This window comes from Choristoneura fumiferana, chromosome 5, assembly GCF_025370935.1.
Source record: "Choristoneura fumiferana chromosome 5, NRCan_CFum_1, whole genome shotgun sequence".
NCBI classification, from domain to species: Eukaryota; Metazoa; Arthropoda; class Insecta; order Lepidoptera; family Tortricidae; genus Choristoneura; species Choristoneura fumiferana.
In genome coordinates this window covers 8,539,238-8,565,983 of record NC_133476.1, presented here as the reverse complement: position 1 = coordinate 8,565,983, position 26,746 = coordinate 8,539,238, and the positions used below count along the sequence as shown (strand labels likewise).

The following is a 26,746-nucleotide window of genomic DNA, read 5'->3' as shown; positions in this document are numbered from 1 at the left end:
GGGCCAGTAGTTGACTTCCTACTTAGAGAGCGAGCTCCAACCAACGGAAACGCTATTTTTGGCGCCCACCGGGCTTCCTCTGAGGAAAGTCCACTTGATGAATACAATCACAGTAAATGCGATCAAATCGGACCGTCTTCCTGTCTTGAAAGTAATTTGATACTCGCTTCATTGGATATTTGAGTCGCAATAACAAGCCCTGGAGTAAAATCTTCGCCATCATGACGAGTAATAAATACGATATAGTTTTCTTGATGCAGATATTTGACACGAAATCAGATAAAACAACTTTTCTTTCCATTTTATCTAGCGTCTGTACGTTGATTGTCAGCATGAGTATTTCTTATCAAACAGAGTATTCGCGAGAACGATTTACGGCATAGCAAGCGAAGACAAGAAGCTAGCAATAAATTCTCTGAATTCCAGATGCAAAACGCATTGTGTAATAATGATAAAGAACAAAGCGAAACGCGTTCTGAAAAATATTGCAGGCTAGAGAAGCCTGACATAAATGCATTTTTTAAACTCGTTGTTGTGGGAGCAGGAAGATGCCCGCGGGCTCTCCCAGCCGCATTCCTGGGCTTGTCGACGTTCCCTACATTGTCCACTCGACGCAGGAATGCACCGGACCCTCATTCCGAGGAACACCCGGTTAAAGGTAAAGTATGGTCGGTACTCGCATGCTTTAAACATGAGTCACAGGGATAACGGAGGAGAGGTAATTATCAATTTGTCTTGATTTGACATTATGTTCTTGATCGATATCTTGATAGGTATGTCAACATGTATTGTTGTTTGTTTGACAAAATAGTAGGTAACACATTTAATCAAGAATCTGATATTGGTGTCGGGCTAAAATTACCACACACATTCTCCATTTCTTCCGTGGATGTCGTAAGAGGCGACTGAGGATATAGGTTAAGGTATACCGTAGGCGACAGGCTAGCAACCTGTCACTATTGTACCGTTTTTGTCAAACAAAAAACCTAAAACTGCTAAAAGTGGCTCCGAAGCGGTAACGTTTCGTGTGCTCTGCCTACCCCATTTGGGAATACGGGAATAGGCGTGATGTTTGTGTGTGTGTGTGTGTGTGTGTGTGTGTGTGTGTGTATATTAATGCTTTTATGTTAATCGCTAATGTCAACAAGGCACGTTTTTAAGTTAACGTCCTTTGATTCCTATCAGCTAGTTGTTAGCAACCATGACCTATTTAAGAGGCAATTAATTGCTATGATGTGCCTTAAATGGCGAGTGCAGAAGCTAATGTACAACATAAAGTAGACATGAACCGCCATGACTCCGCAGACGCTTGTTATCAGCACCGCGGCGCTATCAAAGGAATAATTTTAAGAAGTGATTGAACTTCTTGTTTTTATGGCAACAGAGTTTAGAATTGTCTGTCGCTTTGACATGTGATGCGGACACGGCTACACCTTTTAACCTTAGCTGTATAAATATTTACATCTTCAAAATGGTTTAGATTAATTAAGGTACATTTAATTTGTGTTCCAATGTCGTTGGTAAGTCAATGTAACGATCATCTAAATTAGAGACAGATTAAAGCTATTGTGCAAGTAACTCTTCAATTTACTTAATGTTTTCTCTATCCTATGCGTTACTTATCTATCTAATACCTTTAAACGAGCAATTCTTCTATATATATCTCAGAAACGGCTAGTAGGGGTTTTCGGGGATGACAAATCGATCTATAGCGTGGTCTTATCTGGGAAAACGCTTATTAACGAGTTTTAGCCCGAGCAAAGCTCGGTCGCCCAGGTACTAATACTAATAATAACAAGGAAGTTAACTTTAGAAATCTTCACTTATAAGAACACTTCAGTTAGTTACACTATTCTAGATTTAGGTAGTTTTCGGACCAGAGTTAGCTAGCAATAAATAAAATACCGATACAATATTATTAATAAATTAATCAGTTGGACAATATTACAGCTGCATATTTAAACTTAGGAAACTGTGTTTTTCTGCTCTAACTGCGTAGATACCAAGGTGTTTAAAATTTGTAGTACCTATTTTGTATATACTGTCCAATGGGAGGAATGTCTGCTACTTAAGCATTATCCGTGACCCTCATCACGTGTATTCGATAAGATATATAGGTATTCCATGATAGATACGAATTTTAAGGTACTTGAACAAGTCACATATTTACTCTTTAAGGCGTCTTGATATTTAATAAATTACTATAGACATTGTCGTATCATTGAAGGCACTTGTTTTCAACTTTAATCTCAATGCGACCAAAGCGGTAGCGTGCTTAATGAGAAACGTATTTTTATGTAAGCATCATGTCTTAAATTTTTGTTTTACTTGCAAGTAGGTAGTTGTTTATGCTTCTTTCGATTCTGAGATGTGGGACATTATCAAAGTTGAAACCAAATCATGCAAATAAAACTTCTAGATAATAAATATATACCTACTAGCAGAAATGTTCTATTTACGAGTATGTCTACTTATCAAGTATTTCCGGAGCTGGTGAGTGAGACTTAACGGCTAATCAGTGGGTTTTTTCACTCTTTTCTCGTCTGTGTTGTATTAAATACAGAGTTGAGAAACCTGTATTTTGTTAGCAATGGCTCAGTGCCGTGTGACAGTGATGAGATGAGGTAAAACATTATTTACCCAAATGGTTCCTGTAAGTTAAATATTTAAATGCATACGGGCGTACTTAGAATAATTTATTTTTTTAATTAAGTAGTTCTTTATGTTGATAAAATAAATTATACCTGTCTTTCTTTCAATGAATTTGTTACGAGTTCAAGGTACTATATGAGAGGTGTTAATGTATATCGTGTGTGTGAGTGGTCTTACCTTCTTTGGATAGAAAATCTTCGGTTTTCCCGTACTGTACGTGGAATACGACGCCATGTTATCAACTTCAGTAAAAACCATAATTTGACGTAGAACACACTTAATCCTATATGAGCAGACACGAGTTAAATTAACAATACGTGTGTTTACTCTGTTCAAGAACTAGAAATTTCGACGATCACGTGTTCTACAGTAAGAGTGTTGGTAGGTGCGATTGTACAAAGAAGATCGTCGGCTGCCTATCGAGATCGCCAATTTTTTGTACAGCTTGTTTTTCGTCACAATAAACTTTTAATCCTTGCTCGCGCCGCTTCCACGTCACAACTGCGTTGAAGCAGTTAAACCATACACGCACCTACGTATACTTATTATTCTGAAGTCCACAATGTTCAATTATTATAATCAACATTTATTTGCACTCATACAAAATCGCTGTCACATTTTATCCTCGCCGCGGTCGTTAAAGCGCACTACGCAACAACGCTCCGCGCTCGTTTCTTTCCTGACTGAGTTTTCATAGCGTTCAACAGTTGCTTATATGAAATCCACGGAGTCTCCCCTCCGCTTGTTGTCTCTATCACACTTGTAAGTGTCCGGATAAGAGAATTGCGATGGCGATATACGGAGCACACGCGCCTCGTCTGAATTACATAACTATAATATAAGCAATGCATATCACAGACGTTAACTTGCTCTACGTCTGTAGAGTTCTTTGACAAGCACATTTTTGGTTGAGGATCGGAGTAGGCAAACAAAACCATTGAACTCATTAGGACAAGAAACGAGAAACAAAGCGACTTAACGTTTTTTAGTCAACAAAGAGGAATAAAGTCAAACGGATCTTGGTCTTGACATTGAACGAACTCAGATTATCACTAACGCGAGCAAATGTCTGATTAAATCGTTATTGCTGACGATTTATCAAAGAATATTTATAAGGTATTAAATAAACATCATAGATTTATGTTTATCAAAATTATGTTAAATATTAAAATAATAACGAATATATTTTTTTACTTGTCCCTTAATTATAAATTAAAACATTTTCATCGGAGCTCTACACGTGTACCAAACTGAAAGTTGCAGCCCATTCGATTACTGAATGTGGGTCAAATGACTTATAAGATAAACAAACTATAAAATAAAGACTAAATATATCATCCATACTAATATTATAAATGCGAAAGTAACTCTGTAAAACCGCTTTTTGATGAAATTAAGAGATAGAATAGACACTACCTTTTATTTTAAAATATGATTTATATTGGAAGTAAAGATTAAACTATGAATCTTGCATTCACTTAATAAGAAATAAGTCTATATTTGTTTGAGTTAAAATTCGACCTGTGAGGGGATGAAATAGACGTATTATCGAAGATAAATCGATGAATCTTTATTAAACTTGCCAACATGAAAGAGATGAATAAATATTTGTTCGCACCTTCGTGTGATAAATAGGGAATGAAAGTTTATGGAAGATCGTCATTGCAGAAGATAAATCGTTGGTTCTTTATGAAACCATTTGGGTACGTGATAAGAGATCACTTCCTGTGAAATAGATGAAACTTTATATGGAAGATCGTCATTGTCGAAGATAAATCGATGGTTCTTTATGAAACTTGGCATTGGACTACCCCTGCGAATGTTGATTGTTAGTAGAGCCTTCTAAGCTCACAAAATTAAATGTCATTCGTGACAGTCGACCAGCTTACAATAAGAGCTAATGCAAAATTCCAAGGGGCCGGAAATACTATAACTTTTTCTGTCAATCTTTTTAATGACTGTACATTGCCTTAACTTGTCGGTACGGAACCCTTCGCTTTTCAAATTTCTATTCTTGCTGAATTCCAAACAAATTACTACATATAAGCGTTCATGCTTAGTAGGGTCAACCTTTATTACAATAAAGGACGTAACAAGTTGATGTCTTTCACACGTCGTATTGCTAAATTGTAGCTACGCAAAATATTTATGTTTTAAAAAACATCGTTGGAAAGAAAAAAAAAATAGTTTATATTTACAATGTATTAAATAGGTTATTTTCGGTAAACCGTCTATGTATAGGCACTCTGACAATTTATTAGCTACGGATATGACTATTAAGTCATGCACTTCCGAAAATATTAGTACCTATATCGGAAGAACGATGACATACTTAACCGTATTTCACCGAAAAGATAAGCCAAATTCTGATTAATTTTAAACGGTGATTTCGCATTTACCCTTCTGACTTAAATTCAAACGTGCCAAAGCGAAATAAATCAGGGGGGCTGTCATCTAATTTCAGAAATCGAGATAAAGTTCGGTTTCGACTTTCGCTGAATCACAAATAATGCGTTCAAAGGGCAACTTTATTTCGTTTATTTGATGCTTTCTCACTTCATTCATTGGCGCCGGTTGGAAATAGAAACAAGTGACAGTCGTGTCGCCAGCAGTGGCGCCCGACGGGAGTCGGGACCTAGTCATCGTCATGTGTTAAACAAGTTACCTTTATCGGAGACTTGGTCTCAGAAAGCCTTTTTTCTACATACACGCATCAAAAGTGTCGCAAGTTTCAATCACATTCATAGGGCTAATCTTCATTGCTCTTATTTTTGTCTGAATACAACCTAAGTTAGGGATAAAATTCTCGCACGCTTTTGTTTCTTTGGCGTTTTTGAGCAGCGTATAATTTACCGACAATCTCGTATAACACTTTAAGATCACTCTGCGACGGTCATATCTTTCAAGTCGAATTTAACCCATTACTAGCCATTACTAGTGATCGGATTCTCTTGAAATTTGGTGCGCACATGTGGTTTGCATGAACATATAAGTCAAGGCTACAAAAAGTAGTTAGAATTTCTTTGCTTAGTTTCTTTAATATTTTTTTTAATCAGTAGGTACTTATTTACCCGATATCACCTCCAATTGACAAGTATGTCACATGTTTAAAACAGGGCAGACAAACAAACAACCATGACGTTTACCTGAGTTAGCCCATTCATATACAATGACTTAACGCCTGTTTCAATTAATGACGCAAATGGTCCTTTTAGTTTAATTTATTGATATTTAATTAGCTGGTGTTTGCCGCACGGGCTAAAACGAGTCGGAACAGTGAGCCTTGGAGTTAGGTATTCTCTGTTTTAAAAATACATAGTTAATTAGAATGATATGTATACGTATAACGTGAATTTAGGAATGTGGAACGTGATTCTCTAAGCTAACTATTGTGTAAGATTAAAAATACTTCATTAAAGAACATGTGTTGGAAGCCAAATGTGATACCAGTATTTCAAGTTCGATATAATAATATTATTATAATAGGTTCGATATAATTTGTGGTGTCTAACTAGAAGAAAGTTTCGAGTCAAGGAAAAATACACGCTAAGAAGATGTACTTACAGAACAATTGATTTATTTGGATGTTAGGTACCTACATACATACGAACATTGCAAATGAATTTTTTTAAAAAAAACAAGACCGTCTTTCCATTTTTCAGCATTATTGCTTCATCATTATTAATTTTAAATTAAATGCGGAAAATGCCAGGATAAAAATTCTCAAAGTAAAGTCTGTGCGTGCACCGGGTATTGATAGGTAGGTAATCATTGCGATAATGTCTCGGAGTAGTTTCTGTTGCTTAACTATCGCAAACTGAATGACAGGCGTCCCTTGTCATTGTCCGAACTGAGTATCGTGGTAAGGGGCATTCAGTTCTGTCAAACTCCCGACCTGGGCGAGCGAGCGGACGCAGCGACCATATTGCCATTTCATTGAGCTTCTAGTGTGATCTTTGGGCGTTTGTGTGTTGTTTTCTGTTTTATACGATTACTGATTGCTTAAAATCTTCTTATCCGTAAAAATAATTAGCGGACCGCATTTTTAATGTAGTGAGTTAATAACACCTGATTTTGTATTGTTTATCATCTCTCAGGGAATTCACTATCTATACAAGATACCGTCGAGGGTGGGATCTGTTAATACCTGATCAATTTCGCTGATTTTTTGGCACATGTGTATGGAATGTCAATATGACATCAGTAGCACAAAGGTTCCACCCTGGCACGCGATTCGGTTTCTTTGACTGTACTCTCTATCTCTATGATACATCTTGCTTCGGTTTACAACTTACGTTTTGTGGTCTACGTGATCCGCGTTATATCATGCGTTTCACAGTCACACCCGCACTCATGATTCACATATTAAAACCCATTGACTAACTGTTACAACATTACTAACTGTTCAAATCATCACGGAAAATTATGTTTTACATCTACACCAGTCTTTCCCAAAGAAAGAAAGAAAGAAAATACATTTATTTAACGCCATAAAATTTGTTTTATGAACAAATAAAGACATACATGACGCTAAATAGGTCCCCACTCAGCATAATGCCACGGCGAACCGTGGCGCTGATTTTCAGTGAGGACCTTATCTAAAAACTAACTTAAAATAAAAATAAAGTAGGCGATAACGCCCCCTTGTGGGCACTGGGGGCCTGGAGGGGGGCGGTTAGAAGCCCTGAAAAAGTCTTCACCTTTGTATGAACAATGAATGTTCATTAGGCGAGACTAATATGTTATTGAGGTAAAAAAAATATGGGGGGCACTACAAAATATCTGATTTTCAAAGTAGGCGTCAGACGAAATAAGTTTGGGAACCTCTGATCTACACGGATAGTTCAAAATGTTTAAGGCTTATGTACCCTTAGCTTTCAAGAACCTAGCCTCGAAGGAAAAAGGTACATGTATGAAATAAATAAAAACAATATTTTTTTGGCTCTATCCACGGGCGCGGGTTAATAACCGCAAGACAATTGGCTCTAACTCATTTCTATGTATTACGGTATTACGGTCATACAAATAATAGGAAACAAAGTATGGACTAGAAGTTGGACAGATCGTTGCCGCGTTGGTAGATACATGTCATAAAATTCAAATGTCTGTAAATTCATAATTTGAAATACTTCCACAGGAAAGACGGATATAGTTCTGTGTACGGATATAACAGTTTTAATAATAATTTGAATACTTATTACGCGTAAAAGAACCACTGAAGTCAATCTGATCACAAAATATGTATATTATTACCTGCGGCATTACTTTCGTAGAATACCTGATGAAAAAGGAATTCCCTCGGATGCAACAAGTCACTGTTTTCTTCAACTTCATGATTCACAAGAAACAAATAATGTTCAATTGTTTTGCACAAGTCTTACGCGCTACATATTCTCAACGACTGAATATTCGCTTAATTTACTCAAAGTAACAAGAAAAGTGTTTGTTTATTTAAAATCCTAATTCAGCAGACATCAATGTAGCCGACGCAATTTTATTCTGCACTTTGTTCGTTGTTATGCAATAAAAAGTAGCACAGATTAAAGTTTACGTACGCCTGCTAACATTGAAACAAGTTCATTCACCAAAATGTTACATTAGATTTTTATTTTAGTTTATTTCTGCATATATTTTACCGAAAATGCATAATGAAGGAGCTATAACGTAGCTAATCTGTTCGGTCAACGACTGGCAATACGGTTTCGCCTGTACAGACGCTTTTGACACCAATATGAAAATGCAAGTGCAGTAGTTTTGCAAAGTACACACGTTGGCTTTAAAATGCACGTATTCAGAGTTCTAGTGAACATAAACAGGTTCCCAAAGGCCGTAAGACTTAGATATTTTGAAAGTAACTGCAACTTTTTTCAAACATTAGCACTGTGTATCTCGATTAAGATGCATTATTGCAATTTTCGAGCTAGAACGTGACTGCGTTGTTTAAAGCTACAAAGGATTCAGGTGCATTTGGCCCAAGTCAACAGATTCTGTTATTTGCTTAGTATGAGTTGTAGTGTCTTAAATTACTTTATTAAGCGCATCTTTATCTTTATGTAGTACTAATATTATAAATGTGAAAGTTTGTGAAGATGTTTGGATGTTTGTTAGTCAATCACGCAATAACAGCTGAAAGATTTACATGAAACTTGGTGTTCAGATAGACAAAAATCTGCATTGGGACTATTTGAGACATAAGATACTTGATATCCCAGTAATGCGTTCCGTGGGATAATATTTTAAGTTTCAACAAGAATAGAGGTACTGTCCAAGAACGGTGACGTAGGTAACTCAGCTCTCAAGATGACGTGACACGTGACGTGACGTGTTAACTTCGTTTGCAAACAGTAGATGTATTTTTAATGTAAATGTAAACGACCCACAATGTAATTTTTGGGAGTATTCGTGGGAATTTAGTAAGATCCCAGATTTTCAATTCAACTGTCATATGTCATTACTTTACATTATGTCAGTACGCCATTGTATAAGCGAGGGAAGTCACGGGCAAAGCCTAGAATACAGAGAATAAATATAGAGATATTAGCTGTTGCACGCGACTCCGTCCGCGTAGAAGTATAAAAAATAGTTTACGTCTTATTCTCAGACCCACCGAATATACACAAAAAAAATCATAAAAATCGGTCAAGCCGTTTCGGAGGAGTTGGTCACAAACACTGTGAGACGAGAACTTTATATATTATAGATATACTTAACAGATAAGTAGTATGGATTGTAATAAGGCAAGTAATTAAAGCTTAAGTTTTGTAGTGACAAGGGCTACCTCTTAATTTTACAGACGGTTCGTTACCTATGCAAATCACAAGGTTTTCGTAAATCAACTACGAATAAAGATACAAACCCAACACGGAAACAAAACCATCTAGCAGTAACCAGTAAGTAAACAATAGGTCTGTATATAATTTGCATAATTAATATTATCTACGTTAATCTTTTGATAAAGGCCGTAGTAATTTAGATTACTATCTGATGGAAATGAGCCCTTTGAGTGTCAAGAAAATGTCTCACGTAGCTTCGAGCTAATTTTGATACTTGCACTATCTTACGTGGACAGGTGCCAAGTAAAGTTTTATTTTATTGTTTTCTGAGAACTTTTCTTATGTGAAGCACTAGTATGCTAGAGGAAAATTGTTTCTCATTATTCGCTTTCCTCATTACAACTGATAGGACATCATCATCATTATATCAGTCCTAAGACGTCTACTGCAGGTCTATGGGGGAGGCCTATATCTAACAATGGACGTCCTACGGCAACTGATAGGTACATTCCTAAAATTATTACCTCGAACACGTCATCTTTTCAAGTAAGTTTAACATTATATATCGCTGTGATTATGTTCCGGAAGTGATAGTAGAAGTAGTAGTATTTTTTTTATAACATGTCACAATTATCGAGAGGACAACAGGGGTGTTCATTTTTGAAAATGAAACGATTTGTAGGTATTATCTTTTCTTGATTAATGGTAACATATGGTTCTAATTTTTTTTAAACACGTGTGATGTTTGTTTTTGAAACAAATCACGTTCAGTGTTAGCACACATTAAGTAAGTATGCGTAAATTATTTACAATGAAATTTTATTGAAATAAATCAGTACTTAGTTAGTTAGTACTTAAGTTTCAACATATTGTCATTCTTGTGAATTTAAACGAGAATCGTATAACTAACATGTAAAGCCATGGACAAAAAAAACATTTATAATACAAACAAAATCTCGTCAATCGTCAACAAGTTCTTGAATGAAGACCGTGGATCGGCAGGTAAGCGCAGCGTAGGACGACCACCAACGAGATGGACGGATGATCTGGTTAAAGCCGCGGGTTCACGGTGGATGCAGGCCGCGATTCCAACCGATGCGGAGGTCTATGGGGGAAGCCTAGACCAATGCCTATGTCTATGTGGCCTACGGCTGACATGATGACGATGATGATGAATAGGAGAAACTTTTTATTTTTTATTTATTCAACGAAAAATATATTTTTAGGGTTCCGCAGTCAACTAGGAACCCTTATAGTTTCGCCATGTATGTCCGTCTGTCTGCCCGCGGGTAAGCTCAGAGACCGTTAGTACTAGAAAGCTGTAATTTGACATGAATATACATATCAGTCACGCCGGCAATATGGTACAACAAGAAAAAGGGAAAAAAATTTTTTAGGGTACCTCCCAAAGACGTAAAGTGGGGGTGATTTGTTTTTCTCGACTAACCCTATATTGTGGGGTATCGTTGGACAGGTCTTTTAAAACCATTGGGGGGTTACTCAGACAATTTTTCTATTCAGTGATCTGTTTGCGTTTCAACTTTGAAGTGTAAATTTTCATTGAAATCAAGCGTCCCCCCTCCCCTCTAAAATCTAACCTGTTGGGTGGAAAAATTTAAAAAAAATCAGAATGGTAGTAAATATATCAAATTTACAAGGAAAATTATAGCGGCTAAGATTGCTTGAGAATTATTAGTAGTTTAAGAGTAAATAGCAGCCTAAGGTATAAAATATACCTACCTAAACTTGGAAGATTTCAGTACACAATACGAAATCCTTAGAAAAATATTATTTGATTTTTTCGTAATGGCTACGGAACCCTATCCTGGGCGTGTACGACACGCTCTTTGCCGGTTTTTATTTTTATTTAAACTGGTGGCCTATGTCCAATAGTGGACTTCCTGCGGTTGATATGACGATGATATGATCTGAAAATGAGGCGAATAAAAAGGTACAGGTACCTATCTTATAATACTATAAATAAACTTATTATTAATTTAGACACGTTATAATAGAAAACCGTACAATATCATATTGCTTTATAAGCGCTTTTATACGCATGCAAAATATAATAAGTATAAAGGAAATGCGATACAGCCCGTAGGCCCTTGTACGCGTGGGAACAAAGCGTTAATATCAGATTCTGTAAAACTTTGCAATATTGTTGAGAAAATTTATACGATGTTGACTAATTTTTAATATAAAAGGGTATTAAGATTGTGGCTGATGGCCCTGGGAGGGGGGGGGGGGAGTTGGTATGGAGAATGAGAAAAGAATGAATTGTAGGTATTTATTGGAATTGGTGAATTCATTCGCGTTTTGGTTGTAACGTACAGGAATGATCGATCAAGCAAGTCAAGTCAAAGACTTAGGACTAGTTTGGTTGCTTTACATTTGGCAACTTTTTTTGAATCTCTAGGGGGGGCAGCAGCCCCTCCCTGCTCCCCCTGGCTACGCCCATGTTTCTTGACAAATTCTATTGGTCTTAATTCCTTTTTCAGGGTAAGAGTCTCTTTACTGAGAAGAAGGAGAATGAGAGATTTCATGCTTTGCTCTGAGTAGTATTCAGATGGTGTGCCTCAGGAAACGACGACGACATCGCCTGAGAGCTAAGAGCCTCGCATCTTTAGAGGTCGCGTACGACCGTCCTTTTAAGAAAAAATATTTGTAACAAAATGAAAAATTCAACTATTGCGGGCAACAGTTAGTAACAATCATAATAAAAGATAACATAACCTTCAGCATGAAAGTTAATTCAAAATACAAATCTGTGGCAGAAAATGCGCTTATTATACCGACATTTGATGATAAACAATTTTACATAATGCTTAGCAATGAAATTTATGGCTTCATTGATCCAAAGCAATAAAAAATGGCTCCGACTGTACTCGCATGGACAACCGAGTGAATAATATCGAATTATAACATACACGGGAAGACAGATGCAATTCACAAGAACCCATTATCAGTGCAGCGCGTGCCTATAACAACAATATGGATAATATTATTACTGTATAAAGTGTCATAGGAAATACTGATCAGCAGATCATAATGCTGGTAGCACAAATATACTGAACCAGCAGGCTTAAGCGCGGTGTCAGATGACTTGACAATAACCTGAGATAGCTACCTACTACGCGATATTATGTCTATTAGCATCAAATTACGTTTTTACAACTGCCTTTCGATTTTCCGTTTACGTATTTCTGGTAGATAGACTTTACCATTAAAACCTCAATGATGGTATTGCACTATTTTACCAATGCGACCAAGTTTGATCAATTTCGTCATACAGCAGAATATGACACAGTCTTTTGTCGATTTTACAAAAGACCGATATGATTGATGTGTGCATAAAAGAAATTCGTGTCTGTACTCTTGTCCAGTGGCAGTGTAGGGGTATGGCACGCAGCACGGAATGCTGAGGACCTGTGTTCGATTCCCAGCGCTGGTCTCTTATTCTGGTTGTTCTGTGCATCCATGTCTCAGTTTGTATTTGCGATATGGTTTTACGGGATGACCGTAAAAGTAACAAATTTGCAGTTGAAATTAAAAATGCAAAAAGACTCAACCAATCACAAAAGACCGAATTAATATGGAACCAATGAAATCTTTTGTCTTCTCAGCCTATATAAATATAATGTTACGTCTCACCGCTGCTTGCGGGCACAGGCCTACTCTCAGTACTTAGGAATCTGTGGAAACTTCACACATAGGTACCATTGAATTGCAAGTGCAGTTTTCCTCGCGTGGTTTTCTACACCGTAAAACTCGCGGTAAATTACAAATATGATTTCATACATACAGGATTTAACCAAATATAGGTCTAAATTTGGAAAAATCCAGGGGTTCGAACCCACGACCATAGGTCTAACCATGAGGCTACCATGACTTATAGATAGATATTTTGTACAGGAATTAAATTTTTCATTCGGCTAATTAGTTTTAGTAGATGTAACGTGTACACAACACACCCACACACAGATGTGTATTTTAACAGCCCATGTTTTTAAGTTTATTAATACGTACGCTTGTCCAAATATTAAACATTATACTCTACGATTGAATGAAAGGAGCAACAAATCAAAACAAATCTTACACAATCGCCCTAGCCTAGCTGTGTTTGTAAATCTAAGAAGATCTAACCAAAGCAAAGGGCGGTTACACGGTGTCTCTTCTCACGCTCATTATAAACAGTACTTAAATTGTTATTGAGATCTAGAACAACTTACCTACGCTTTGTTCGTGTTTGGATCGATGCCTTTTCTAGAATGTTCTGCTATGGAGATATCAGACTTTATGGAACAAAAACAATTTGCATCAAGTCGATTCTTAGTAAATTCGCGAAAAGGTAAACAAATGTTTAAAGGTTATTTAACTCAGTACCTATTTTGTTTTAATAACAACATTTAGCAAGCTACAGCAAGTAGGCAACTGCAATTCCTAAAATTATACAAACGCATTTTTACTATGTACAATGAAAGCGACGTTATGAATGACGTTTACCTACCTAATAACAAAGTGAAAAAAATCGTGACCATGTAATTTGTAGACCAAAAATCGATTTTAAACATGTAAAAAAATACATGCTGGCTCTACATGCGCCAGTCGCCTACACCGTAACGACTGGACGTGCGAAATAAACCTACAAACATTTCAATGTGAATTCTAAAATATATTTGAAACGCCCATAACATTCTTGCAGCAACATTAAATCTACGATTTGTGAATGAATCAGTCATAATCCCGAGCATAACAACAATAGCTGAATAATGTTCAGCATTGCGATTTAACGCTTCCTCCTTATGTTTCTTTGGTACAGCCTAAATTACACCCGTCAGCGGTTGTTTCCCAACAACACCACACCGTGTCGAAATTGCTAAACTTACTCAAAATGATATTTAACACAGTTGGACTCTGTGTAACACGGATGGCGTTCATAGAGTCCGTCTGTTAGACAGGACATCCCAATAGAGTGGTCACACTCGTAAAGTTATTTGTTTAAGTTTAGTGCCTACCCACGTGGCACGCGTTAGAATATTGTGCTTTTATTGTGCCTCTCATTGGCTACTTCCACCAAATGATTGCTGACCTTACTTTGTGGTACATTGTTAAGTCGTAGTGCTCTATTTTTTCAATAGTTAATGTGAATGATTGTTTTGATGGTGGGTGTATCTTTGATAGTGTATCTTTGAAAAGATTTTTTGTGAATGCTACCTACTTCTGTCTGTCCAGACATCTCGAGATTCAGGAGCGCTATAACTTGTTTAACCACGTTTACATTAACTCAACTGTTCGTCACTTTTTACAAAATAATGCTTTTTGCGACGCAGAGACGTTAATTGTGGACGTGTCCTTCTGGTGCTTCACCATATTCAGTTATAGGTACTTCTCTATAATTATGCATTGTGAAAAGCATGAATTTCTTAACAGCCCTGATAAAGAAATCGCGTCGCAACTCATGAACTACATGATCTTGAGTGGTCAACTGTGTTTTCCTCATCAGTTCCACTTCACCAAATGGACATTTCCTAAAGCAATTGCAGAACTTACTACAAAATATATGTATCCAAACCACTATCTATAGGGACGCTCCTACAATATTTGAACTGTTCGCTCGATTTCCCTAGAATTTAATCGTCTGATCCTGAGTGACAAAAGGATCTAAAAATAGTTTTTTTAACAAAAAATATTTTTTTAATCAGTTTATAAATGAACGAGTTCTGAGGTAACAAATATAAAAAAACTAATTAAAAACCTTTTTGTGAAGTCAGTTAAACATACATTTCCAGCAAAATAAAAAACTTTAAAAGCTACCTTTTTACAGATTTCTTCACCTTTTCAGATTATTTTAGCGACTTATGCGTAACCAGATTGCTACCACGATATCGTAATCGGGATTGTAGGTGTTTTTGCCAATGACTCAATAGCAAATGACATGACACCGTAATGCTGTTAAATAATTACACAGAACTGTAAACTGAACAATCAATAATAGGTATCGGAACAAAACACTTAAGGCTATCAACAGAACATTCGCATTATCTACTGCTTGAGATAAAATGACCGAAGGACCGGAAATCGATAAAGTTTCAAATTCTTCCTAAAATTTTGGATAAAATTGTGAGTGGTCCAGACCCGAGTGACATAATATAAAAAACGGCCAAGTGCGTTGCAGTGTGCGCGTGCGCTTGCAGAACTATAGAACTCTAATAATTTAATAAGAATGATTTAATTTTGAGAATGGCTGATGTAATAAATATACAAAATAGCAAAAATACCACAGCAGTGACGAATAGGTGTTCTTGGACCAACGTGGAATATTTTAAGAGCTTTCTCTTGAGTTGGCTAGCATTGCCATAACTTTAAAAGTAAATTCAAATATTAATTATTGAAAAATAAAACGAAAAACATATAAAATATTCACCCCTTTTAGTAACCACTGACATACAATACAAATACTCTTTATCGAGCACCACTAATTAGTGCAATAAGTATTACAAAATAATAACATAACATAAATACATGATAGGTACATAATAATAACATGACATAATGTGTCACTCAATTATTTCTCCCCAAAACCATAAGCAAGTCTTCCTGTACCTATGCATTATGAGTATATTATATATATGTGCTCTGTGTTTTTGGACAAAGAGTTTCCCTGTTTCTTTTTCAGAATCGTAATATTTTGCGCGTATGACTCACTCGAATCGATAATCAAGCGATGCATTTCTGGACGATTTTATAGGAAAGTTAAAACGGAAATTGCTTTAGTTAGTGGCTAGTAGGTACTGAATCATGGTGTATTACTCAAGCATGGCGAGACCAGCCTATAAACTTGTTTGCCAAGTTACTAAGGTGCGGATAAGACTTTGAAGATTAGAAACGGAACTCAATGTATTTATGATTTGTTTGTTTAGTTAAAATGTTCTGAGAAGTTGGTGAATTCAGTTGCATAGCTCTGTCTGAAATTTGGACGATGTGTCTCATAGTTAAAACATTACATACGTAATTTAATTAGTTATTTATAATGTCAACCGCTTGTGTAAAAACAAAACGAATTATACCTATATTATTAATTGTCATAGTTTTATGCACTTACGGCTGTATTAAAGTAGGTATTTTGTCCTTGACACAAAATACATCTTCTGGTAATTTAAATCTCGCCTATTATGTTCTGCTTTTACTGTGTCATTAATTATGTATATGCGACACCTTTGACAGTGTACTTTCGCAATAATTTCCCCCGTCCCCCTCGTTTAGTGATTCATTTTTTATAGACTTTTTATCTTTTCAAAATTTTGAGGTTTGAGGATTCATTTACGGTAAATTAATCGTGCGGTAGGTAAATTATAGTTTTCGCTGAAGTTGTCTCAAAAATTTAAATATACATAAACTAAAACTTCATAATTACCTCAAAAATATTGTGTAATCCAGTCAGTGTCATTAGTATGTTTTCAATAACATAACTGAATAGCTACCTATTTTATAAGTCGACCATTAAGAGGCTTAGCGGGTTTATGCTTATATTTTATAATGCAATAATAAGATTTTATAAGATTGCTTAACACAAGTCACGGTCAAAAGCTCTTGCCTTTATGACAGTACACTTATTGAGGCCCGATGTAAATATAATGTTTACAGCCATGTCGTTCACTTTGTATAAAATATGCCCTTCGTTATAGTACAACTTGTACGTTTACTTAGTTGTGTGCGACGTTATTTTATGAGACGAAGCCAAAGTACAGTCTAATCCCAAATTGATTTAAAAGCGTACGACGGCAACGGAGATTATTGTGTGAAATACATTATTATTACTTGACTGCGAAGGAGGGTTGTGTGTTTGACGCGTATGTATGTATGTCTATTCCTATGTCCTCTTGTAACTACTCAACGGCTGAACGGATTTTGATTTTGATCTTAATGACGCAAGTGACACTGGGTACATGAAATTCTTAAAAAATCAAAATGGCGGATTTTTGGCGCCAAATTGTAAGTTTTCAAAAAAATATTATTATTCAAACCAATCGAGTGGGGTATCAAATTAAAGCTAATAATTAGCCCAATAAAACAATAAATTAAAAAAAAAAACAATAAACCCGACTGCTTTAAAAAAACTAAAAAGAAGAAAACAAGTCTAGTGGGCTAGAACTTTGTTAAGTAGCTAACTTAAAGTTCAACAGTCGGGACCCATTTAAATCGTGACGCTCAAAAATTCTTACCTAATGTGTCCCGACTGTTGAACTTTAAGTTAGCTACTTAACAAAGTTCTAGCCCTCAAGACTTGTTATCTTCTTTTTAGTATTTTTAAGGCAGTCGGGTTTTTTGATTTTTTTAATTTATTGTATGTATGTATGTATGTAAACTCTTTATTGTACAAAAGAAAATAAACAAAATGCAATTGACAAACTGAGATACTTGTACAAAGGCGGACTTATCCCTTTAAGGGATCTCTACCAGTCAACCTTTGAGTGGATTGTTTTTTTATTGATAGGATTTGGTCTGGTAAAATGTGTACTTAAACACAATTTTTCTGTATTTTTGTTATTTGTTTTCTGTATTTTCGTTATAAAATTGTGTTGGATTTGAAAAACACATGGAAAATTACATATTTAAACAATATTGGCAACTAGTTGAAAATTAAATTCTTAACATAGTATTCTAGCAATACTTACCTAGAGTTTTATCACTTTCGTATGGTATTTTTACGAATAGGTATGGATTGAATGAATAAGTGAAAATAGTCGATTGTTTTTAGCCGTACAACATAGATAGGATCTTACGGTAGTAAAGGACTTAGTCGACTAAGCTTAAACCAATTGATGATGACGACAAATGAAAATAAGTATATATTAAGCGTCTCACACACTACGCAAATGCGATAATATTCTATCTGCGGAGAAAAACTTAATTACCTGAAACTATCATACACTATGCAGGTACGATCATATCGACAACTTACTTTCTCAACCTCGTATCTACCCGAATTGTATACAACAAATTAACACTATAGTACTAAGCATAAAGATGATTCTAAAGCAATTTAATGTGGCCAGATACGAGGTTGAGAAAGTAAACGTCAAATACGAGATGTCACATTCATCATCTGTCTTCGGATCCACAGATACTCGTACTTTACAATAAAATATAAATTATCTGTACTGTGTGTGTTAGTCCATAGAATTACATAGAAAGCGATATTTAAAGATACAGAATACAGATATCTTATTGTATTTGCTTAGTGTGTGACACTCTTTAATTTTTTTGAATGTATCCCGAAAATGATGACTCATACAAGTTTTCTGGCAATATTATGGCGATGGTATTTAAAAATTAAACTCAATATCGTTTGGCTTGGATAACACACGTGTACTCGTACAAAGGGAAATATTTAAATAAATTAGGGGGTGTAATGGGACACTTAATAAGCTGAAAAATAATTGTAAATCCTTTACAAATAAAGAGCCTTCATTGTTCAAAAATAAAGAAAAACACAATTCGCAAACATTAAGATAAATCTCATCCCAGCCTATATACGTCCTACTGCTGGGCACAGGCATCCTTCACACGCGGGCCCAGTGCGGATTGCAGGCCATAGGTCAAACCACTAGGCAACCACGGCTTAAGATATAGGTACGAGTATGTACAAAGGCTAACTTAGGGACCGACAAACAGTGATTTTAAAAGCCAGAAGCAGTAAAAGCTACAATAATTAAGTAAATCGTTTTATAAAGATATATTTATTATTTTACTGCAGTTCACAAAACAACTACTTAACAGTAAATGATTATGATAAACCTGTAATTCGATTTACGAGCTAAACTCCAATTGATTGAAATCGTGACGCTGGTCTTTAGCATCGTGGCTCAAAATGATTGTTTAAATCATTTGAACTTTTAGAGATAATGGCTTTTCATGATTAGTTATAGGTTTCTTTGAAGCGGAATAGAAAGTATGTTTGATTTAGTTTAGGACAAAGATATCGTATAGTACTCGTCGTTATCGCAAGTATTTTGACTACCTTCGAGGCCTTCGATGAGGAAAAAGAGATATGAAAAAGTGGATGTTTTCGATTGACAACTACCAAATAGTTCTGTGTCGAGTCGAAGATCTTATATGAATAAAATCTATCTAATAGATACCTTTAAGCCAGCTGTGCTTGTATATTTATTTGTTTTATTTTTGGGGATTTTGAAAACGATTTTGGGGGGCTAAAAAATTATTTAGCTCTGGTCTTGTATTTAGTTCAAATATTCGAACAATCAGCAGTTTTAATGTGATTTCATTTTTTCAAGTTGGCAAAAATAAAAAAAATAGTTACCGCCTCACAAAGTTACATAATCATCATGTGTCATTTGAATCATCTTAGAACAAATAGAGTATAGATAGTGACAACTTTATATGTAACACCAGCCTGTAATACCAAACCAAGGTTGTTATTAAATAATTAAATAAAGATCACACACAAACTTTCTGAAACATTTATATTTGTAACACAAGTGTATGTCGAATTATATCACCTAAGTTGATTATTACCTATAAGTACTACAGATAAATTGATTTCAGATTTAAAAAAATCGATATACTTAAATCCCTTCAGCTAAAGGAATGCAACCATGTTTATCGTTGTGTTTATAACCAGAGGAACTATCAAATAGCTTTTAAAAATATAACGAAGCCATTGCCCAAGTTGTATGTATTTATAGTACTATGGTATTTAGGACACCAAAACACCGCTATGTCGAATGTCCCGGCGTCGGCGCAGGCGTGCTTGTCCATGGTTCAGGAGATTATGATATATTAATAAACACATACCTACACACGTACAGTCAGCTTAAGTTAAAAATTAAAACAAATGTGTGATACCAGTTTTTTTTATAAGTTCCAACAGCCTCTTCAGTTCTCATCATCATCATCCCAGCCTATATACGTCCCACTGCTGGGCACAGGCCTCCTCTCAGAACAAGAGGGCTTGGGCCATAGTTCCCACGCGGGCCCAGTGCGGATTGGGAACTTCACACACACCATTGAATTGCTTCGCAGATTTGTGCAGGTTTCCTCACGATGTTTTCCTTCACCGCAAAGCTCGTGGTAAATTTCAAATGTAATTCCGCACATGAATTTGGAAAAACTCAGAGGTGCGAGCCGGGGTTTGAACCCACGACCCTCTGCTTGAGAGGCGATAGGTCAAACCACTAGGCCACCACGGCTTTTTTAGGCTTTTCTTCAGTTCTATTTTGACCGAATTATTTTCTTATAATATTTATAGGACAGTCAGCCTTAAAATGATATTTAGTATCTCAGGTGCAGTTTGTCCCCGAAAATCTGGAGATTAACCCCCTGTTTCACCATCCATGGATTAAATTTATTTGACGGATAAACGTGATGCCGTCTCTGTTTGTTTTGTTCGAACAGCAGGCAGGCAGGTGGTAGGACCTTGTGCAAGGTCCGCCCGGATTGCTACCACCACCTTGCTCGCTAATCCTGCCGTGAAGCAGCAGTGCTTGCACTGTTGTGTTTCGGCGTGGAGAGTAAGACAGCCGGTGAAATTACTGGCACTTTAGGTATCCCATCTTAGGCCTCTAGGTTGGCAACGCATTTGCAATACCCCTGGTGTTGCAGATGTCTATGGGCGGTGGTGATCTCTTACCATCAGGAGACCCACTTGCTCGTTTGCCATCCAGTCGAATAAAATAAAAATAAAACAGACGGAGACGGCATCACATTTATCCGTCAAATAAAATTAATCAATGGGTGGTGAAATAGCCCCTAAGCATCTCAAAATACGTTGGCCGAAATTTGGTAGAAATTAAATAAAATTTATTCCATACATTTTTTTTAGCCTAGTGTTCAGAGAAGTTAGAGAAGTTTGCTATAAAGCTTGAAGCTATCTTGATGGCACGAGTTCGATCCAAGCTCGGTGCAGATTTGCTCTCGAACTATGTTCAAATGTTGCCTAGTAAACATAGTACAAGGTTTTCTTAGCTTGGGAATTAGTTAATTGTTGTAAATTTTCCCACGATATAAATTTACAAAAAAAAAACATTTTTTTTATTTCGTAAAAAACTCGTTTTAAATGGTAAGTAACTAAGGGGTGGATTCGCCCAGTAAGAAAAAATTACCTGTGTTGGGAGGCATTAGATAACATTAGGTTTAAACATTTTTTTATAATATTTATTTCTTTTATAGCGTACCTAAGTGCTCAAGGACTTAGAACTTTCTAAGACGGAGTGTGTGAAAACTGCCGATGTGTTTTTGATGGCGACAGTACATTAATGGACTATGTAGAGACCTGTTGCAATCTCTGGCTGATTTAGATCAACAGAAGTTTCTTTGTAGCATTTTTAGATGGCAACCTACATTTTTTCTTGTTACACATAGATTAGTATTTATAGTTAATCCCAGCCTATTTACGTCCCACTTCTGGGCACAGGCCTCCTCTAAGAATGAGAGGGCTTGGGCCGTAGTTCCCATGCGGGTCCAGTGCGGATTGGGAACTTCACACATACCATTGAACTACTTCAGGTGTATTATCATATTTGACAGTTGTAATGATGATGAAAACGCGGGTAGTTGTGTGCCGGTGTCAGTTTCGTCGGGTAGTCGCGCAAGCAGAGCGGCGGCGCGCAGTGCGCGTGTTGCAGCAGCCGATGAGTCGCGTTGCTCCGAAGACGAAGGGCTACGGTTTAGCCCGAAACATGTCGAGCTAAACTCGATTGAAGACGTGAGTTATCCGGGTCAATATATTTAATATGAGTGAGTCTCACGGTAGTTTCATGTTCAAAAAAGTATAAAGGTGTTAAGAATCGGTCGGGTCTTTATATGTTCCTGCCACCCAATTATGTTGAAAATTAGAATGTTAGCAAAAAACATAGTTGTAAAATGATAGAGAGATTGCATCATAAATTCATAATAAAATATCGTACTGCATCTTATTTTCAACACTTAGGAAGTATCTTAAAATGTCATTTTTCGCTCACAATATTTTCTACAAGAGCCAGCCAAGAAGAATTTTCTTATTGGACGGAAAGATAGAGCGCCTAAATTTAACTACAGTCGGCATGACGATATTAGGCAGATAGGGAAGATAAGGATTGACAGCAAAATACGAGAATCATCTCTAGGACTGACTCATTTCTTTATGTTATGTAATACTGGAAATAATGACAAATGAAGATTAAATCATAAATATGAGGACAATCTGTCTTCTTTCTCTTGTACAGCAAAAAAAAAACGTTTTTATTCCACTTTGAAATTACCGTTATTGTTTTTTCTGTTAACAAAATTACCTGATTGAAACGGTGACCTGTCGTTTTGCCGAGTTTCATTACGCAGATTTTCGTTTCGCAGACAACTGTTGGCAGATTTTTCTTTTGGCCGAGCAACGTTTGGTATAATTTCGTTACGCCTATTATTCGTTTCGCCGAGTAGTCGGTAGGAAGAAAAGCGATAAGCAGATTTACGTTTAGTAGATTGTTTGTTTCGTAATTGTTTCAGTTAACCGAACAACTGTTCGTCGAGACACGATAAGCAGAGTTATCACATGGCATTAATATTGTTAAGTAGATTTAATGTTCAGTCGATTTTTGTTTCGTAATCTGCGTAGATAAAATCGGCCAAACGACAGGTAGGATTTTACTGAGTTGACTATATAAATATACTAGCTTTTATAAAAATGAAGTTAGGTGCGACGACGAGCGTTAGCGAGGAGGAGTGTTAGGTAGAATTGCGACCAACAACGCACGAGCCGAGCGAGCGAAGCGAGCGTGCCGCGGTAGCGGCCGGCGAAGTGCCAGAACCGAACTGCTAGCATCGCGACTTGGTTTGTTTAAACTCCAATGTAAAATAAATACAAATGATGGTCAAAAATACGTTTACTACTTTTTCGTTATACGTTTGAAACTTGTGAGGGTACATAAAAAAATCATAAAGAATGCGCGGTCAGCACGGCGTGTAAAAATGCCAATAAGGCCATAGTGTAATCCACACATATTCACGGTATTGAATGCCAGTCCCCATGCGAAACGAAAAGATGCGAAAAGTTGATATGCGCACTGAATAATAGTTCAACCGTTACAAAAGCGAAAGGTTGTTCGACCAAATTAATGTGCAAAATGTGTAGTGATTAATAGCCTAAACGAATTTCTGTAAATAGTTGTTCGGCTAACTGACTCATATGCCAAGTAAATAGTCTGCTAAAGGTTGAGTTACGAAACGTTAGTCTGCGAAACAATACATCTGCGTACAAATTCATCGGCGTACCGTTACTCGGCGAAACGTTGTCTGCCAATCAATAATCTGCCTAAAAATAGTCGGCGAATCATTAAGTAGGTAACCGATTGAAACACTTTATTTGCATGTGCCGCGATCTAATGAAAATGCGCTTAACACGTTCGGCCCCAGTGACACAACGTCTGTGACTTTTTAGTTCTTACTCCTATGCCAGTGACACCTATTTGTGACTGCTGTGGGATATGTGTTATGTCTAGCGTAAGAGCTAAGTGGATGGCATTCGGATCCGGCAAAGTTCCGCTAAGCCCTTACGCTATGCCAGCCTTTAGAAGGTACGAATTATTTTGACACCACTTGCGTGTCACTGGCATAGGTAAGAACTAAAAAGTCACAGAGGACGTTGCGTCACTGGCACCGGAATGTATTACGTCTGTGACACGTATACGTGTCACTGGCATAGAAGTGACTGCTGTGGGGTATGCTTAGGCATAGGCGTTAGAGCTTTAGTGGATTGTTGCCGGGGCCGAACATGTTAATAAGCAGCGAAAAGAATTGAGAAAATGTATGTTTTTTTTTTCGGCTGTATGGCAAACGAGCAAGTGCCAAGTGGGTCTCCTGATGGTAAGAGATCACCACCGCCCATAAACATCTGCAACACTAGAGGTATTGCAGATGCGTCGCCAATCTAGAGGCCTAAGATGGGATACCTCAAGTGCCAGTAATTTCACCGGCTGTCTTACTCTCCACGCCGAAACACAACAGTGCAAGCACTGCTGCTTCACGGCAGTATTAGCGAGCAAGATGGTGGTAGCAATCCGGGCGGACCTTGCACAAGGTCCTACCACCTGCGAAATCTGCGAGATCTCGTACAAAATCATTGAACATTTGTCCCTAAATTAATCAATCAAATAAAGAACTTCACACCGGTTTTCCCGTAACGTAAAGCTGGACAAAAACAAATGAAGTGCCTATATTTTGCTTATATTGAGAAATAATGTTGAGGCGATAGCAATCAGCCTATACCGACACGTAGGCGTGGCGTTAGGCGATAAACTTGCACGTAAAGGAGTTTGAATGACGGGTTGTTCGCGACAAGCGTCAGATAACGTCGGACTACGATCCTAGAACATAAACGTAACAAATGCAGAGAGTTCATTTGATTCACAGCTGCACAAGCTCGAACAGGAGTCGGTTTCGGAAGCCATTTTTTTTTGTCTTAAGCCCTTAAGCAGATGATCGCCAGTTTAAACCCGGGCTCGTACTTCTGTTTTCAAAACTTAACGTTGTAGACTTTGTCACGAATTAAGCAATTTAATGGTGTGGGTAGGTAAAGTTCCCAATCCGCACTAGTTCTGCGTATGATTTGCCCATGAAAAGGTTCATTCTGAGAAAAAGCTTGTGTCTAGCAGTGGGACAAATAACTTAACCAACTTTTGCCTGCTGCTGTGTCTGTCAAGAATTCGTTTGTCGCTATCCCGCGGAAACTATGCAATTTTCTGTGATAAAAACTACCCTATGTTCTTCCCAGTGTCATCAGACCAGTCCATGTCAAATTTCGTCTTAAATAAGTTGAGCAGTTTATGCGTAAAGAGATAACAGACATACAGGCACAGTTGCTTCCGCATATTAGTGTAGGGATAGGACGGAGATGATATGACTTATCTAATGGATTTTCTTGTACAAAATTCAAAATTTAGTTTACTTATATAAAGCCACCCGCTGTTTCTAACTAAGCTACACGTTTTAATGTGGATCTACAGGAGCGCGTCGGACCGGCGCCTGCGCACACAAAGCGCGCATTGTCTCCGCATCGCTATTCCGGAGGCAACAAATATCACACATTGTTGCTAATTTATCGGTATTTTAAAACCTCGTGTTAGCTTTATCTGTGAGTTAACGAGATAATTTTAATTTACCAACTATGTGGGTACAGTCAGATGAAAAAAGATGAAACTATAATTAGTATCGAGTGCCATAAATAAAAATGCAGCAAGAGTTTGAGAGATAATTTGAACTAGTTAGGTCTGAAAAATAAAGTACCTAGTGATTTTCTACTCCGAACCTATCTATGTATATCTAAAAAAATAAAAATGAACTACTACACACATGTTTCAGACATAGCATAAATTTTGAACATTTCGGATTTTTTTGCGGGTGCATACCTTCTAAAATTGCCTATCTACCTTGCTAGATTATGTACTTAATTTTTTATGTCATAAATTTGTGATTTTACATGTGAAATGATAGAATTTAGATAATGTTTCTGGATGATGAAATTGTTTATATGAACATTGTAGAAATCAAAGTTTATTTAATATTTAAATAGTATGCTACTATACTAACTATTAACAAAACATCGTCAACGTGGAGCGCCTGGAGAATCGCACAAAGCAAACAACTTGAAGCAAGAATATCAAACATTTTGCTGCACTAGGCGCAATGAATCACTCCAGCCATCACAGAAATGAGGATCGTCGTATCTATGTTTTGTATTCCCTGTCCTGTGTCATTTCCAACTGAGAGGGCTGGAATGGGAGCGCCCAAGTTCGCATACTCTTTGCTAGTCATACCTACTGTAATTTTTGCCCCTTAAACCCTTTTCTGAATTTTTCACATGGTCATCCTATAGAAAATTATAGGTTAAGTTAGGTTTGTTTTATAACAATTTTGAACAATTCGGACGACCGGATGGCCAAGTGGTTAGAGAACCTGACTACGAAGCTTGAGGTTCCGGGTTCGATTCCCGGCCGGGGTAGATATTTGTATGAATAATACGAATGTTTGTTCTCGGGTCTTGGATGTTCAATATGTATTTAAGTATGTATTTATCTATATAAGTATGTTATGTGTTGCCTAGTATCCATAGTACAAGCTTTGCTTAGTTTGGGGCTAGGTCAATTGGTGTCCCATGATATTTATTATTGTTTATTTATTGGATTCAGAGAAAAAAAGAGTTATGACAAACGAACATTCTGACAAACATTACCTACAATCGGAATTACAATAAGTATGCGAGTCGATATGGATCCGGCTGGAATAGGTACATGGTACTTATCAATATAAATTAATGGCTAAGTACTTAATTT

General features: G+C 36.8%; 1 protein-coding gene across 4 annotated transcripts in view; it reads right to left on the bottom strand.

The window, feature by feature from the left end:
• Sarm (sterile alpha and armadillo motif) overlaps positions 1 to 26,746 on the bottom strand; it is a 134,457-nt gene that overhangs the window by 34,475 nt on the left and 73,236 nt on the right. For 2 of the 4 annotated variants that reach the window (XM_074087743.1, XM_074087744.1), the window contains exon 1: positions 2,830 to 3,327. The exons of the other annotated variants lie outside the window; for them this stretch is intronic. In XM_074087743.1, coding sequence (XP_073943844.1) covers positions 2,830 to 2,910 — 81 coding nt within the window. In that variant the 5' untranslated portion in view covers positions 2,911 to 3,327. Of the gene's footprint in view, positions 1 to 2,829; positions 3,328 to 26,746 lie in introns of those variants that run through there. 4 annotated transcript variants of the gene reach the window in all.